Source organism: Bufo gargarizans, chromosome 1 (genome assembly GCF_014858855.1).
Source record: "Bufo gargarizans isolate SCDJY-AF-19 chromosome 1, ASM1485885v1, whole genome shotgun sequence".
NCBI classification, from domain to species: Eukaryota; Metazoa; Chordata; class Amphibia; order Anura; family Bufonidae; genus Bufo; species Bufo gargarizans.
In genome coordinates, this window is record NC_058080.1 from 326377332 (window position 1) to 326396312 (window position 18981).

The 18981-nt window shown below is 41.0% G+C and overlaps 1 protein-coding gene across 4 annotated transcripts in view; it reads right to left on the bottom strand.

Moving 5' to 3' along the window:
* Nucleotides 1–4599: 4599 nt before the first annotated feature.
* Nucleotides 4600–18981, bottom strand: part of RFX2 (regulatory factor X2) — a 70428-nt gene continuing 56046 nt past the window's right edge. For all 4 annotated transcript variants that reach the window (XM_044305997.1, XM_044305988.1, XM_044305973.1 and 1 more), the window contains 3 exons: nucleotides 18442–18595; nucleotides 10523–10556; nucleotides 4600–7260 (listed from right to left, as the gene is read on the bottom strand). In XM_044305997.1, coding sequence (XP_044161932.1) covers nucleotides 7151–7260; nucleotides 10523–10556; nucleotides 18442–18595 — 298 coding nt within the window. In that variant the 3' untranslated portion in view covers nucleotides 4600–7150. The remainder of the gene's footprint in view (nucleotides 7261–10522; nucleotides 10557–18441; nucleotides 18596–18981) is intronic.

Sequence of the window (18981 nt, forward strand, 5' to 3'; positions counted from 1 at the left end):
GCACATGAGGGGTGATTTTCACTTGTGCGCTGCGTGAAAATCGCAGCATGCTCTATGTCAGGGGTGCACAACGTTTCCTGGTTGGGGGCCACATTGCCAGACTGAACCAATGACGAGGGCCGAAATAAAAATTTTAAGGTGCATTAACAATTGAAATATTGTACTTATGGCATATTGAACACACATTATATACCATTAATGTCTAGTTACACTTCCAGGACTCCCATCTAATGGAAGAAATACATGAAAAATACATGTGAGCAGCCACAAGACATAGGCATACATGTCTGTTACCAGATGGTTGGGGGCCGCACAGAATAATATCAAGGGCCGCATGTTGTGCACCCCTGCTCTATGTTGTGCGTTTTTCACACAACGCAGGCCCCATAGAAGCTAATGGGGCTGCGTGAAAATCGCAAGCAAGTGCGGATGTGGTGCAATTTTTACTCATGGTTGCTAGGATGAAAGTCTATTCACTGTGTTATTTTCCCTTATAACATGGTTCTAAGGGAAAAATAATAGCATTCTTTAATACAGAATGCATAGTAGAAGGTCAATATAATAAACATTGGTGGCGCAGTGCCGCCCCCCCCCCAACACCCCAGTATACTAATTGGTGGCGCAGTGTGCCCCCCTCAATATAATAAACATTGGCGCAGTGGGCAGTGCCAATGAGGGTTAAAAAATAAAAATAATTAACTCCCCTCCTCCAATTGATCGTCTCCTGTTCTTTCTTCAGGACCTGTCAAAGGACCTGTGGTGACATCACTGTGCTCATCACATGATTCATCACCATGGTAATGGACCATGTGATGAGCTCAGTGACATCACCACAGGTCCTGAAGAAAGAACAGGAGACCGGCAGCTACGCGATCAACTGGAGGAGAGTTAATTTTTTAAAATTATTTTTTAACCCTCATTGGCACTTCCCACTGTGCCACCAATGTTTCTTATACGGGGAGGGGTTGGGGGCACACTGTGCCACTAATGTTTCTTATACTGGGGTGTTGGGGGGGGGGGCACACTGTACAGGGAGTCTAAGAAAGAATCAAATGAGTCACTAAGTCAGATCTTTAGTTCTTTTCACCTGTGACTCATCCGATTCTTTCTCCCTGTACTTGTCAGTGACTCAGAGCTGCTAGTGCTCGCCTTGCCTTGCCTCAGCTCTGATTGGTTGGTGGGCAGGGAGGGGAGGGGCTGGCAGAAGCAGCTTCCACTCTAGGATCAGATTACACTCCTCCCAGCCCCTCCCCTCCCTGCTGCCAGCGTCTCTGCTGTTGTGTGCTGTGACTCACAGACTGAGAAGAACATCGGCGGCGGTGGCGGGGCAGAGAACTATTGGCTCCTGTGCCCGTCGCTGTTCTACTGCAGAGCTGCCGCGGAGGGTCTTGTCGCCATTTGTAAATTCTAAGTCGCATTGGCGACCATTTTGGTCTCCTTTTGGAGCCCTGTTATAACATGGTTATAAGGGAAAATAATAGCATTCTTAAATTCTTAATACAGAATGCATAGCACAATAGCGCTGGAGGGGGTAAAAAAAAAAAAAAAAAAAAAAAAAAAAAAATGAATGATTTAACTCAACTTAATCCACTTGCTCATGCAGCCGGCATCTCTTCTGTCTTTGCTGTGTACAGGAAAAGGACCTGTGGTGACATCACTGCGGTCATCACATGGTCCATGATGACTGATCATTTGATGACCAGAGTGAAGTCACCCCAGGTCCTTTTCCTGTCACAGCTCATGTGCACAGCCCCATAGAAATGAATGGGTCTGGATTAAGTGCGGGTGCAATGCGTTCACCTCCTGCATTGCACCTGCGCAGAAATCTCACCCGTGTGAACTCAGCCTTAGGATGCGCAAATGTAACAACAGATGTAGCAGCGGTTGTGTGACTCAACAGCGGGAAAATAATTGCACACAGGAAGGAGAGATAGATAGATAGATATATTTTGCAGCCAGATAAAATAATAGTCCTTAAAAAGGACTGTTGGGTCTCCAACACCTTTCAACAGTAAACCCTGCCTGGAAAAATAAACAAACAACAATTCCTGTTCCTTCTGCTGCAGCTGTTCCTAAGACTGAGCTGAACCATGTGTCATCAGGTGCTATATAGCACCCGATGACGCATCCCGGCCAGCCAATCACTGTAATGCCAGTAACCAACATGGCTACGGCATTACAGTAAGTGCCAGTAGCAGCCAGCAAACGTGCCAGGGGAAGACTTGACTCAAAATGGTGTTTGGCAGAGAGTGTGTGTTGCTCTGTTAACTGCATTCTGATTGGTCCTGCTAGTTCATGTAAGGGAAAAAAAGCTTCAATAATACCTTCCCTTCAGCATCACATATGTTAGGAATTTCATTATTGGTAGTAAAAATGGCAGTTACACTTTAATGACAGCTGATATTACAGACAAAAAAAAAAAGTAATCATAATAAAACGGAAAGAAACACACTGAGCAACAAATTGACACATTCAATCCAATATAATCAAAATATTCAATTTACAAAAAAAATTAACTGTCACAATAGTTTTATACTTTTAACAAAGACCAAAACAAAGAGCTTTGTTTGACAGTGGGCATTAAAATTATGTGTGATTACAACCCTTATTCTGTTTAATATACATTAGTGTCCTTTTGGATGTGAGAATACTACAACTTCAATGTGCCATTAAAAAAAAAAAAAAAATAGGAGTTGTAAATTCCCACATAACACATACACGTGTAAGTTACAAGAATCTTTTCTTAAGCCTGGGATATGACTAAAGTGTAACAACTTTCCATTGTGTACTTCTATTCCAATAAATGGTGACAATGGATCATATCAAAGAAATGAAATTAAAATGTCAGTACAGTACATAAATGGAAAACAGCAAAATGGGGTGGTTGACCAAATTAAGGTTAAGAAATTTTTTTTTTTTTTTACAATACAGAAAAACCTAATGCAACATTACAGCATACTGAACCATTACATTAATAAAGACCTACTAAATAATATTGTCTTACGTATGAAAATATTACAAAGTTGAAATAGAATCTACAGGTGAAAAAACTTGCAGATTACACTATGTTATATAAACGCATCTTATTACACCTTCCCTGTCTATTTACGGAAAGCGATTTAACTAGCCAGATTATCTTGAAAGGCCAACATTTGGCATTTTGCAAGACATCCATTTGATAAAACTAGTTAAAAAGGGAATGGTACCACCATAATGCTGACCTTTCTGTGCACATTTTAGTGCTCTGTTATGTGTGGAGTGTAGTATTAGCAAAACCTACTTTTATTAGATACAGCGCTAAAGTTATTTTAATATCATGCATGAATGCAGAATTCATGAGCTGCCGGCTAATCCCACAATCAGAACAGAAAGAATGATGAAATCAGCGTTTGTCACTACTTTATATTGCACAGAGAGACCACTATAAAGGTAGTTATATAATCCCTTTAAATCATTACTACTAAAATATTATATTCAACAAAAAACTTATTTAATAAAATATACAATTGTTAAGTTTCTTGAAATTGTTTCTGAAATTCTCAGACTTAAAAAGGCTAACAAAAAAAGGCAACTACACAGTCCCAGGGAGGGGTACAAGGCCACATGTTCACATTCAGGGCACAAAAGTTCACTAGTCCTGTTTTGACAACCATGTCATCGGTCACCAACAGGTTTCATAGTTTGGTTTCCTAATATGCAGTGACATGTCTTCAAGATCAAAATGATACTTCTATCCAAGCCCAAGCACTAAACATTTTTTTTCAGTTAAGAATGGAGATAAAGCATTTCTTTAAATAACCATATATTTCAAATACAGTGAGTGAAAAAGATAGATACATCTAAAACATACATACACTAACCCACATACCCACTGCCCACATACACTAACATACTGATGATATGATAACCCATTTACACTGTAATTACTCAAAATTCAAGATGTTTTCTGGGATCCACTTTAATTAAAACATAACACCCTTGTAGAACAAAGTATGTAATATACGTAAAGGGACACCGTCAGGCCTTCTGAGCATAATTAGATCTTTATATGCCCTCCTAGGTCTTGTAATACGTTTCCAATTCATATAAGTATTATCCCTGTGCGCATTGTAAAACGTGAAAAATAATATTTATAATCACCTGTCCTTTATGCCCAAGGGACGTTCTTTTTTGCACTGCATTTGTGCCCAGCCGCGCCCCAACTGCCAGATCCTTAGACACGCCCATCTCCTCAGCATTCACTTCGCTGGGCGGTATTTTCCTGTCCCCCGACATTCGGAGTTTGTGCGCATGCGCCCGGCACCCTCGTTCGCCGGGATCACATCATCCCCTATTGATGCAGATGACCGTAACTTCGTATTGTGCATGATCTCCTAATGTCAGGGACGGGAAAACACCGGCCAGCGAAGTAAATACTGATGAGATGGGCGTGTCTAAGAATCCGGCAGTTTGGGCGCGGCTGGGCACAAATGCGGCGCAAAGAACAGCCCTTGGGCATAAAGGACAGTTGATTGACAGGTGATTATAAAGATTATTTTTTAAATGTTATACAATGCACACAGGGATAATACTTATATGAATTGGAAACTTATTACAAGACCTAAGAGGGCATATAAAGATCTAATTATGCTCAGAAGGCCTGACAGTGTCTCGTTAAGGCTCTGAAGATTCATGGATCGGCCTCTTGGAATCCAATAACAGAACACTCATCTGAAAACCCGTTTTCTGCCGATGTCTTATCCTTTACCAGGTTTCTGGCCAGAACTATGGATAGGCCAGTACTATACCTGTCCCTGGGATATGTGCCCACTCCTGAATCCACCATATTTGAAAATGGACATTGAGAGGGAAAGTCATCCACTGTGGAAATTCCATTCCATTCATAGCCCAGTCTGGAAACCTGGTAACTGACATAATTTTGGCAGAAGATAACATTTCAGAAGAGGAGCGTCATGCGATTGGGTTCCTGGGAGGCCGAGCCACGCGACGTCAGAATGTACAAACTCTCTTACAGGTGTATTACATGTAATCAATGCAGTTTTTTGGACCCACTGGGTCCTGGAAAACACTTTTAAAGAAAAACAATATATAGATAGACAAGTGACCTCCATCTCTAACACATGGTATATCCTTTATTCAAAGTGGTCACTTGATACGTTCACATATTTATCAATTGTATAGTAAGTCAGTCTACTTTCACACTGGCGTTTTGGCTTTCAGTTTGTGAGAGTCGGTCAGGGCTCTCACAAGCTGTTCAAAATGGATCAGTTTGCATTCTAAATGGAAAAGGATCCATTAAGAATGCATCAGTTAAGTCTCCATTCCGCTTTGGAGACTGAGACCAAAACACTGCTTGCAGCGTTTTGGTGTCCGTCTGATGAAACTGAGCCAAACAGATCCGTCCTGGTACACAATGTAAGTTTGTAACACACAGATCTGTTTTCACTGACACAATAGAAAACTGATCCGTCCTCCATTGACTTTCAATGGTGTTCAAGACTGATCCGTATTGGCTACAGTAAAGATAATAAAAAACAGGTCCGTTCTGAACGGATGCAGACAGTTCTATTATCTGAATGGATCAGTCCATGATGGATCCTCACAAAACGCGAGTGTGAAATTAGTCTTAAGTTGGGGCTCAAACAAACCAGCAGTCTGTAGATACAAATGAATAAAATAAAATAAAAAGTATCCCAGCAATGAACGCTAAAAAGGTAAAAAAAGGAGGTTAGTCAGGCAGAATCAAATACTAAGGCACTGAATTGCTAAACTCTTGGTTCTTGAGCATCAATAGCTACTTTATGTTGGTACCAGAAAGCATAGCCACTGAGTACAGGCCAAGATCAAATCTATCGCGTTACAGATACTAAGTAGTTAAGGGAGTCTTGAGAACAGTCCTCATCTAAAGCTTTAGAGAGACCAGGGGAAAAAAATAAAAATAATCCAGAATTCCTCAACTGGATTCTGAAGGCACAAGAGCCAAGACAAAAAGGGTCTGCCCAATTTCAGAGCATAATCGTATGTCACAAATAAAGGCAAATCCTTGTGGTTTGCCTGCAGGATGCTTTGGTATTCAAACTCCGGACAGAACAATTATGGGGGTTCCACTGGACATTAAATTCTTAATAGACCAACTGGCAAAAATGTGCAGGGTCTGATTCAAAAAAATATACTCAACCACCACAAGAGTTCATATAAAAAAAAAAAAAAAAAGTTTCAATGCTATATTTTTCTGTTACGAAAGGCATGAACAAATGTAAGACAATCCATGTACACTCTTAAGGTGTCCAAAAATGCAATCCCCCATGCTGGAAAACTTTGTCCGTTAGTCGATGGAAACTGCATGTTCATGGCATGATTGGCTGAATTCAGTCGATCACTTGCCATTGTGTTCAAGCGCCAGGGAGTCAGTTTTTTTTTTTTTTTTATAATAAAAAAATAAAAATAAAGGGACTCCCTGGTGGGCCAGTTTAGGTGGTGGGATCGTTTGTACGTTGCCGATCATTATCTCACATGTATGGCCAGCTTTACTCCATAAGACTCCCATGTGGGAGTGTCCAGATCAAGCCATTTTATCAGGAACCTTTTATACAACCACCACTTTTCCCAGCAGTACTTTCTCCAGTCATGGACACACTCTACACATACTCCAACTCTTGTTAAGTCTAAAGCACAATCTGATTTGGCAAATACATTCAGCCCAAGTCAGGGATACATACACAGTGAGGTAACAGAGCTGTGGTGTAGAATAGGTACCTAACAGTGTGCCAAGGCTTTCGACAAGGCTCCAACTATAATCCCCAATATCTAGGTTTCTTTATTTTAACATATCTCAAAAATAACCTTAAAACATCTTTTGACATACCTCCAACCTAGGTACTTTAGCGTAAAAGAAAATCTGCACAATAAAGAAGATGAGTAGGATTCAGGGCACATATGGCTGCAGTGCGATTGTCAGTGATGTCACATTTTCCATGCCATACTTAATGTTTTAAATGAACAGCAAATGCCAGGAAAATGGTGGAAGTGGTCCTTAATAGGAAAACACAGTGTGTGTGTTAAGCAGGCACTACTTTCATGAAGGCAGGTTGCCTCAGAAATGAGGAAATCCCATTATAAGAAGCAATAAGGCATCGCTGACTTTTCTTTTCTACATTTCCTGCATGGAGTGGTTCATATCCACACGCTCCCTCTTGACTGGGGGCTCACCAGAGGCACGAAGGTCTCCATCTGTATCACTTCCAAGATCGCTGAGGTCATCTGTATGAATGGAATAGAATGGTATATAATCTGTCTATTATGGTCACAGATTCAAAACATGTACAAACAACCATGACAACAGTTTACACACGATTCAAAGGGTTTTTTATCCTATCCGTGTGCACAATGGACAGTGCAAGTCAATGATTCATTTAACACTTGCAGTATTCTTGTCCATATTGCATCTATTTAACATGGAATGTCATGTCCGTTTTTTGTGGATGCTCAACAGATCGCCCTTCTCAGGACTAAAAAGTACCCTGAAATTTCCAAGATTCAACCACATACAAATAAGGACCCATGCACACAATCTTTTTTCCCCGTTCTATATACGGAACCATTCATTTTAATGGGTCCGCAAAAAAACACAGAATGTACACCGCATACATTCCGTTTCTGTATTTCCATTGAAAGATAGAACATGTCCTATTATTGCCGGCAAATCACGTTCCGTGGCTCCATTCAAGTCAATGGGTCCGCAAAAAAAAAAAAAAAAAAAAAAAAAAGGCACACGTACGGAAATGCATCCATATCTGTTCAGTTTTTGCAGACCCATCTATTGAAAAGGTTAAGCCAAGCCCAATTTTCTCTATGTAATTACTGTATATGCCATACGGAAAAATGGAAACTGAAAAACTGAACAGAACCTGAAACACAAAGGAAACAAAAAAAACTGAATGGATCCGTGATAAAATGGACCGCAAAACACTGAAAAAGCGGCACGGTCGTGTGCAATAAGCCTAAGGATTAAACAAGTTGTCCATCTACCCGCTTAGTCACCCTCCTTCATAGGAGCAATGAACTGTAGGATTTCAGATGACAAGCTATGGTCAGAGTGCTTAGTCCTCTGCGTTTACCATGTATAGCATACTATGGTCATAGTATGCTATATTGTGGCACGTTAGTGGCTTTTGTCAGGACTATTTCCGGACACATACCTCTGATGTACACTAGAAGCACAGTGTGAACAGATGATCTATCCTGTCGCAAGCTAAAATGTTGTCCAACGAAAGCACCTATATATTAGTGCTGTGAAAAAGTATTTGACCCCCTAACAGATTTCTTTTGTTTTTGCACATTTGTCAGTTAAATGTTTCAGATTATCAAACAAACTTGAATATTAGACAAAGAACCTGAGTAAATATAAAAATACAGGTTTTAAATTGATAATTTCATTTATTAAAGGGGGAAGGGGGGGGGAAAGCTATGCAAACAAACCTCTCCCTATGTGAAAAAGTAATTACCCCCTAAAACTAATAACTGCAGTTGTTGCTGCCAAGGGTGGCCCAACCAGTCAAGCGTTTGCGATAACTGGCAATGAGTCTTTCACATCTCTGTGCAGGAATTTTGGCCCATTCTTTGCAGAATTGTTTTAATTCAGCAACACGGGAGAGTTTTCGAGCAGGTCATAGTCCGGACTAGGCCACTCCAAAACCTTTTATATACATTTTTTTTCCAGCCATTCAGATGTGGACTTGCTGGTGTGCTTCAGGTCATTGTCTTGTACAGAAACCAAGTACACTTGAGCTTTGGGCCCTTGCACACTACCGTATACCCTCCGAGACATACGGTCCGTGATCGGGCCATATGTCCCCAAGTGGCATTGATCTTGTGCACAGGAGCACACAGCATCATAGATTTACAATTATGCTGTGCACTCAGTATCACGTATCAATGATACTGAGTGCAGGACAATAGTGCCGCAGGCAGTCCGACGTGCACAATATCATTGTAATCTATGATGCTGTGTGTTCCCGTGCGCATGATCCCTTAAGGTCACAAACTGGTGCTGCGTTAGTTTTACACCAGATGCAAAAGGATGCACACCTTCCAAAAAGTTCCACTTTTGTCTCGTCCGTCCACAGAATATTTTCCCACAAGGATTGGGGATTATCATTTTTTGGCAAATGAGAGATGGACCTGTGTGCTCTTTTTGGGCAGCAGTGGTTTTTGACTTAGAACTCTCCTATGTATACCATTTTTGCCCAGCCTCTTTCTTATTGTTGAATCATGAACACTGACCTTAACTGAGGCAAGCGAGGCCTGCAGTGCTTTAGATTTTGTTCTGGGTTCTTTTGTGACCTCTTGGATGAGTCATTGATGCACTCTTAGAGAAAACCTGGCCGGTCTACCAAAATTACTCCGTTTATAGATAACCGCTCTCACTGTGGTTCGCTCGAGTACCAATGCCTTAGAAATGGTTTTATAACCTTTTCCAGACTGACGGATGTCAATGACTTTCTTTCTCATCTAAAATTCTTCAGATCGGGGCATGATAAGTTGCTTTTTGAGATCTTTTAGCCCAGGGATGCTCAACCTGTAGCCCTCCAGCTATTGAAAAACTACAACTCCCACCATGCCCTGCTGTAGACTTTAGGCTGGCTGGGCATGCTGGGAGTTGTAGTTTTAAAACAGCTGGAGGGCTGCAGGTTGGGCATCCCCGTTTTAGCTTACTTCATGTTGTCAGACAGGTTCTAATTACGTTAGGGGGGGGGCAATATTTTTTTCACATAGGGCCAGGTTGGTTTGGATAGCATTTTTCCTTAAAGAGGACCTTTCACGAGAATTAAACTTCTAAAGTAACTATACAGGCATGTAGAGCGGCGCCCAGGGACCCCCCTGCACTTACTGTTATACCTGGGTGCCGCTCCGTTCTCCCGTAATTGCCTCCGGTATCTTCAGAGTTAGGCTCCACGCAGGGGAACCTGCCGTCGGCTCATTCTCCCATGCTGTAGCTCATAGTCTGAGAGAGAAAAAAGCCTCTCAGGCTATGAGCTGAGCGCTGTGATTGGCCAGCGCTGCAGCATGGGAGAAGGAGGCGCCGGCAGGTTCCCCTGGGTGGAGCCTAACTGTAAAGATACCGGAGGCAATTACGGGAGAACGGAGCGACGCCTAGGTATAACAGTAAGTGCAGGGGGGTCCCTGGGCGCCGCTCTACATGCCTGTATAGTTACTTTAGAAGTTTAATTCTGGTGAAAGGTCCTCTTTAATAAAATAAATAATTTAAACTGCATTTTTGTATTTACTCAGGTTCTTTGTCTGACATTTTAAAACCTTTTAAGTGTGACAAATGTGCAAATACAATAAAGGCGGCAAATATTTTTTATACTTTTTCACAGCACTGTATAGATGAAGTACAGCATGAAAAAAAGTTTAAAAATGTTTTAATTCAACGTAAAAAAAATTAAAAAATAAGTATAGCATTTGCAAAGATATATCATTAATCAAAATGAACCAAAGTCAAACTATGAACACTACTCACCTTTATCAATTAACACAGAAGACAATTCACTGAACTGATGGGGGAAATAAAAATAAGAGCATATTTTAATAAAAGATGCACCACTTAAAAAGGTAAAGACATATCTCCAGTGTTACCCTAATGTGTAATTCAGTCGGCATACATTTGTATTAGAGATCGACCGATATTGATAAGCTGTGAATTTTCAGGCCGATAGCTTATACTCATTCTGTGCATTTTCATTTTTGAAAATAAAAAAAATTCTGTTACGACATTCACCCCATTTTTTTTTAAAATCTAGTTTGGACTTTTCAGACATGGCAATATGTGATGTTTAATATATATATATATATATATATATATATATATATATATATATATATATATATATATATATATATATATATATATATAGAGAGAGAGAGAGAGAGAGAGAGAGAGAGAGAGTGTGAGTGAGAGAGAGAGTGAGAGTGAGAGTGAGAGTGAGTGTGAGAGAGAGAGAGAGAGAGAGAGTGAGAGTATATATATATATATATATATATATATATATATATATATATATATATATATATATATATATACACACACATACATACACACACATATACACACACATACATTGGAAAAGGGAGCAATTTATACAAAATATTTTGGCTTTTTTTAAATTTAATTTTTTACTTTTTTTTTTTGTAACTACACTGACCAAAAATAAACGCAACACTTTCGGTTTTGCATGAGCTGAACTCAAAGATCTGAAACATTTTCTACATACACAAAAGACCCATTACTCAAATATTGTTCATTAATCTCTCTAAATCTGTCTAGTGCGCAAGTGAGCACTTCTCCTTTGCAGAGATAATCCATCCCACCTCACATGTGTGGCATATCAAGGTGCTGATTAGATAGCATGAATATTGCACAGGTGTGCCTTAGACTGCCCACAATAAAAGACCACTCTGAGATGTGCACAATTTTGCCTTACTGGGGGGGGTCATAAAAACAGTATCTGGTGCGGCCACCATTTGCCTCACGCAGTGCAACACATCTGTCGCAAAGAGTTGATCAGGTTGTTGATTGTGGCCTGTGGAATGTTGGTTCACTCCTCTTCAATAGCTGTGTGAAGTTGCAGAATATTGGCAGGAACTGGAACACGCTGTCGTAGAAAGCAGATCCAGAGCATCCTAAACATGCTCAATGGGTAACATGTCTGGTGAGTATGCTGGCCATGCAAGAACTGGATGTTTTCTGCTTCCATGAATTGTGTACAGATCCTTGCAATATGGGGCCCTGCATTATCATGCTGCAACATGAGGTGATGGTCATGGATGAATGGCACAACAACGGGCCTCAGGATCTAGTCATGGTATCTCTGTGCATTTAAAATGCCATCAATAAAATGCACCTGTGTTCGTTGTCCATAACATATGCCTGCCTATACCATAACCCCACTGCCACCATGGGCCACTCTATCCAAAACATTGACATCAGCAAACCGCTCACCCACGCTGTCTGCCATCTGCCCTGAGCAGTGAAAACCGGGACTCATCCGTGAACAGAACGCCTCTCTAACATGCCAGACACCATCGAATGTGAGCATTTGTCCACTCAAGTTGGTTACGATGACGAACTGCAGTCAGATGCAGACCCTGATGAGGACGACTAGCATGCAGATGAGCTTCCCGAGGCGGTTTCTGACAGTTTGTGCAGAAATTCTTTGGTTATGCAAACAGATTGTTGCTGCAGCTGTCCGGGTGGCTGGTCTCGGACGATCATGGAAGTGAACATGCTGGATGTGGAGGTCCTGGGCTGGTGTGGTTACACGTGGTCTGCGGTTGTGAGGCCGGTTGGATGTACTGCCAAATTCTCTGAAACGCTTTGGAGATGGCTTACGGTAGAGAAATGAACATTCCTGCAGTCAGCATGCCAATTGCACGCTCCCTCAAACGTTGCAATATCTGTGGCATTGTGCTGTGTAATCAAACTGCACATTTCAGAGTGGACTTTTATTGTGGGAAGTCTAAGGAACACCCGTGTAATATTCATACTGTCTAATCAGCACCTTGATATGCCACACTTGGGAGGTGGGGTGGATTATCTCGGCAAAGGAGAAGTGCTCACTAACACAGATTCGTGAATAATATTTGAGAGGAATGGGTATTGTGTATGTAGAAAATGTTTCAGATCTTTGAGTTTAGTTTATGCAAAATGGGAGCAAAAACGAAAGTGTTGCCTTTATATTTTTGTTCAGTGTATTTCCCCCCCCTTAGGGGCTAGAACCTGGGATATTTTAATCCCTTGTCCTATTCCCACTGATAGATCTCTATCGGAGTGAATAGGACTTCACACTCTCCCTGCTGCCCTGTGCATAGTGCACACAGCAGCAGAGAGATTACCATGGCAGCAAGGGCTTCAGTAGCGTCCTGGATGCCATGGTATCCGATCGGAGCCCCGGGATTACACTGCTGGGGCGCCAATCAGAAGCTGCCACTGCCACTAATCAAGTGGAGCGGAGGGCACCCTGTGGCCACTGCTACCAATGATTTTAATTACTGGGGGGGGGGGGGGGGCATACTGCGCCACCAATGATTTTGATACTGGGGGATGGGGGCAATGTGCCAATGTTTTTAATACTGGGGGGGGCGCACTGTGCCAGGGAGCTGCGATCAGCAGCAGTTAACCCCTCAAGGGTGGCCTCATAAGGCTGGGCGCCGCCTCCTGTATTTGTATTAGATGTTAACTTTCATTGGTGGCGCCGTACGCCCACCCCTCCTCCTGCCACCTCTCCTCATTGGCAGCTGTGACTCCTCCCCTGTGCTGCTGGGGGAACATGGCGTGCTGACAGCAGGGTGCTCATGTTCTGTGATAGCGCGCTGGATGCATTATCGGCAATGTTAGATGCAGATACCGATAACTGAAAATCATAAATAATCGGCAACTCCGATAATCGGTCGATCCCTAATTTGTATATCACTCATTGTTCATAACCAAGCATAGTTGTAGAGTTTGGCCAAAAGTCATATGATTTCAGCCTTCAATTCCCAGTTTACACTAGCTGCAGGATATAATACAGCGCTCCATTAATCACATACATGCAACGTTTCAAATAATGAACAACTCTCTCAAGCAACTTCCAACAGTGATTGATATATAAAGAAAAATATCCATCTTTCTCTCTTATATATCTCAGTAGAAATAAGTCAGAGCAACTAGACGCATTTATTTTTCTTGAAGATGATGTTCCGGTAGTCCTCTGTCTTTAAATACTGGTGATTAGTGAATGACTGAAGCTATAAGTCTGATTATACTTTTTCAGGAGAGGTGTTAGAGCTTCGGTAATGCAAACACTTTATCTCCATGCGTGAAGCAAGCGAGACCAGCATTTAAAGCAGGAGCATTCTTGTATAAGCTATTCTAAAGGCTGTATTACAAAGCCTGATGTGGCAGACAAATTGTTGGAAGGGAAACGTTCCTTCCCGGCAATCACCTGCTCGCTAGCAGAGGAGACCACTGCCCTTACATGCAGCACTCTCCTCCGCAGCATGGAGAGAAGCAAATTGCTATGCCCCCCCTCGTCTCCATGCTGTATAGTGGTTTGCTGGCAGCAGATCTTTATACGACACCACAATCTGCTGCCTGCAAACAACAATTTTTAACATGTCAAAAGATTTGGACTGCCCGATGATCGAGCGCTTGCTTGCTCATCAGGCAAATCTGCGGCAGTAGTACACTGCGAGATGATAGCTAACAAGCTTAACTGAGAAAGCCAGTAGGATGACAAGCAAAACGTCTTCCAGAAAAAGACCACTGCCCTTACATGCAGCACTCTCCTCCGCAGCATGGAGAGAAGCAAATTGCTATGCCCCCCCTCGTCTCCATGCTGTATAGTGGTTTGCTGGCAGCAGATCTTTATACGACACCACAATCTGCTGCCTGCAAACAACAATTTTTAACATGTCAAAAGATTTGGACTGCCCGATGATCGAGCGCTTGCTTGCTCATCAGGCAAATCTGCGGCAGTAGTACACTGCGAGATGATAGCTAACAAGCTTAACTGAGAAAGCCAGTAGGATGACAAGCAAAACGTCTTCCAGAAAAAGAATACGTCCAGTTGCTGTTATTATTACTACGGATATACCATGACCTGGATGAATGAGAACATCCACAGGACGTGTGTACGATAGATACATAGCACGCACACGTATATACACAGTACCATCCAAACTTTTAGGCAGGTGTGGACATAAATGCTGAAAATTAAGAATGCTTTAAAAAACAGAAGTGTTTTTCTTTATGCTGAATATAGTTCTAAATGTCATTGGCTATGTTCGAGAAAGTCACATGTCCTGCTGCAGAATAAATTTTCCGCCTGCAGACACTCATTACTTTGCGAATAAACTGCATTCTGTTACAGCCAAATATTTCAAATCTTAGTTAAGAGTACCTGCTGACATTTTTCTGCACCACAGTTCCTACGTTTTCGTGCATACTTGAGTCGCTTGGCCTAGTTTTTACTTCAAAAGCTATGACTTTTTGGCCACAGTTTCTCCATGAAGACCACTTGGCCAGACTTCACCGAACATAGCTAGCTATACATGGGTCCTACTGGTTTCTGCCAGTTCTGAGCTGATGGTACTGCTGAACATGTTCAGATTTCAAAGAGAAGCATAATACCATTCAGGGAGGGATCTGATTAGCTCCAAATTTTTTCTTCAGGATAACAGCCCCAAACATGCAGCCAATGTCATTAAGACCCATCTTCATTGTAAACAAGGCGTGAAATGATGATGCGGCCCCCCAGAGTCCTGATCTCAACATCATCAAGTCTGTCTGGGATTACATCCGGCTGCCCCAGTGTCACATGACTGCTCCTTCCTGTTCTCAACAATGTGCGCACAATTGGAGTGCGTTCCACGTGCGCTCCAGCGCACTCTGAGGAGGGGAGGAGCTGTGTCTGGGCACTCATCTGGACACAGTTGTTTGTCCTTGAATTTTGCTTAAGGAGCCTGACATCTCCACAGCTTTGACTCCAGTCCAGAAGTGGTTAGTAGACCACTATTTAGTTGATCTAATGTAAGTCTTTCTTAGGCAAAATAGTTTATTTTCTTGTTTTTCCTTTTTTAGTGGACTGTCATGATTCCCTGTAAGGGATGAAACATGGCATGTCGGGACACGTGTAGGGAATAGGCCCCTAATAGGGACAAGTTCCTGACTGGGTCACTACCATCGAGACGGCTGCTCTGTATCACTGTTAGGTAGGGACTTATAGCCCCTATCCCAACCAATTGTAGGATTCATATGCGATTTACCACAGTGATACAGGCCCTGCTGATACCATTGCTTACCGTCTTGACATCAAAAGGATGAACACTGGGCAGACATATATCAGTATATGCATCTTAGGATCCGGTAAGATTATTCCAATTATATACACCGGCAATTGTCTTCTCCCAAGTATTTTTTGATGGCTTTGATATTATAGCTTTAATTCACCGCACTATTTGAGCACTTTTTTTTTCCAATTTTAATCGTAATAAGTAAAAGTTACATTTTAGCATACTATGCCTAGGTCTTTGAGACCTTATTACTATACTCAGGTATTGTGAATATAAGTGTTTTCTGACGTGTTTCCTAGACAAAACAAACCATTATAACTAATAAAAGTTACATCGGAATATATTTATAATAAAGTAATATTTAAGTATTTTCATTTTCTAAATTCACACATTTTTAAATAGCTCGGTAGAAATAATGCTTGTTCACAATCATTAGGAAAGGCCAAGTGATGCAAATTTCAAAATTTTAAAAATACTCCTGTAATCTTGTCCCTAAAAAACAGCAGCCATGGGTTTTTCTAAGCAGCTGCCTAACACTCTGAAAATGGTTGAGGCCCACAAAGCAAGGGGCAGCTATAAGAAGATAGCAAAGAGTTGTCATTTTTTCATTTTGAAATGTAATGTAATTAAGAAATAGCACTCAACACCAACAGTGGAGGGCAAGAGAAGATCTGGAAGACTAAGAAAAATTTCAGACAAGTACTAGTAGGATTGCTAGAAAGGCAGATCAGAACCCTCACTTGACTGCACAAGACCTTTAGGAAGATTTAGTAAACTCTGGAGTTGTTTTACATTATTCTACTGTTCAGCAACACCTGCACAAATATGGCCTTCATGGAAGTCATCAGAAAAAAAACCTTTCCTGCATCCTCACGAGATTTAGTGTCAGAAGTTTGCAAAAGAATATTTAAACAAGCCTCATGCATTTTGGAAAGAAGTCCTGTGGACCAAGGTTAAAAAAAATAAAAAATAAAATAAAACATTGACGCAAAGAGCAAAGGTATGTTTGAAAAAAAATCTAAAAAGGCATAACTTCATAAAAACAATGCCTCTCCAACCAATAAGCATGGAGGTGGATAAATCATGCTTTGGGATTGTGTTGCAGTCAATGAAACAGGGAACATTTTATGGGTAGAGAGAAGAATGGATCCAATGGAATTCCAGCAAATATAAAACCAACTGTAAAAAAAAAATAAAAAAAAAAATATGAAGTTGAAAAGAGAATGGCTTCTACAAACGGATAATGATCCTAATCACACCTCAAAATCCACAACAGACTACCTAAAAAGGCACAAGCAGAAGGTTTTAACATGGCTCTCACAGTCCCCTGTTTTGAACATTATTGAAAATCTGGATAGACCTCAAAAGAGCAGTGCATGCAAGTTGGACCAGGAATCTCACAGATCTGGAAGACTTTTGCAAGGAAGAATGGATGAAAACCCACTCAAACAAGAATTTGAAGACTCTTGGTTGGCTACAAAAAGCATGTGATACTTGCCAAAGTGAGTGCCCAAAGTTTTCCTTCAGGCGCTTTACCTTATTTTGATATTTTGAAATTTAAAATGTAAAAATAAAAATATTTTGGTTAAAATATAAAAGGGAATGTGCAATCTTTAACTTAATGCCTTTTGCAGATTATTTCACGTCAACTTGCTTAATTGTCCACAGTAACATATACAGTGGGATGCAAAAGTTTGGGCATCCCTGGGCAATTACTAACACACAGTGACATCACACCAATTACATATGCAAACCAGTGCACTCTACAATTGGGCTTCTCTATCCCCACCCCTCAGATTCTAAATCTAAGTTGTGATACATATAACAAAGTGTTCAGGAAGTTGCCAAGTAACCGGAACGAGGTAGAGCACAGTATCTGTGCAGAAAAGGTTGCTAAGCAACTAGGACTTTCTCACTGGCATTACTAGGACTGGCACATGCGCACCATAGAGAGCTGGACATCTGAGTAACTGCCATATTGATAACTTGATCATGTGCGCTGTACCACACATGAGTCCAGAGATCTCCTCATTCGCTGTTCTAATCGCTCTGCTAGATCTTCAGCCTGGCAGCTCAGGGGATGTGTCCTTTCTTCTGCAGCTCTCTCCCTGTAACTGCCCCAGCTTCCAACAGAACACATGACTGATGGCAGTTGTCCAGCTCAGTGAGATGGACAAAAAATAAGGAAAAAAACTAATAGCAGGTGGTGCTATACAGATATATGAAATAGCTCACTGGCTAAAAATTATTTTTTATTAACATAAAATTACATATAAATCCAAGGGCTGGTTTAAAAAAAAAAAAAATTTAGAACATGTTTCTTGACAACCCCTTTAATAGACAAACTGCCGGAATTCCTGTATAGACTGAATATATGCAAGTTGCACAATGTTTACTACTTGGTCATTTTTAGACTGCAAAATGGAAGGTTTTATGGCGAGGCATAAGGTGTACTAATTTGCATATGTAATTTTTTGGAGGACCTCACTATGCACATAGCAAGCCTTCATAGAATATTTTTATTCCAAACATAATCAAATAGGAATTCTTTGCTTAAAATGGCTATGACAATAAGTGCAATACTGTACGACAGGATTTATAACTCACCTCTCCCATGACTGCAATGGGCGTCTCTCCCGTTGCTTGAGCAACTCTGTGTTCCACCAAGTAGAACATGTATTCATCATAAAGTAATCTGATTAGATGAAAGGACCCAAAACTGGCAGCACTGCGCAAGGTGAGGTCCCGAATTACCATTGAGCTGTGAAGAAAACAGAAATTGAAGACTGAGAAGTGTGTTATATCAACAATATATTAAAAGGCTAGGTACACCTTCGGGTGCAATTTGTTATTTTTATTATCATTACATTTAACTCCTTGGCTGAAAATATTTTTTTTCAATTGGTCTTTATTAAAAATATTGAGCCGTTGTGTCACAAAGGTTTAACCATTTGTCTAGCTGTGTGAATTGTACTTTCGCTTTGTGCAGGTCATCTAATAAACCTTCTCTAAATTACAAAACTTATTTAAGCCACATTCTTATCAGTAATATAAGAATTGAGCTATAATAAGTGTTTAGGAGGTGAGAGATAAGGAGTCAGTCAGCTGTGCTGCTTGAACAAACAGAGTGAAAATTCAGATCCTGCT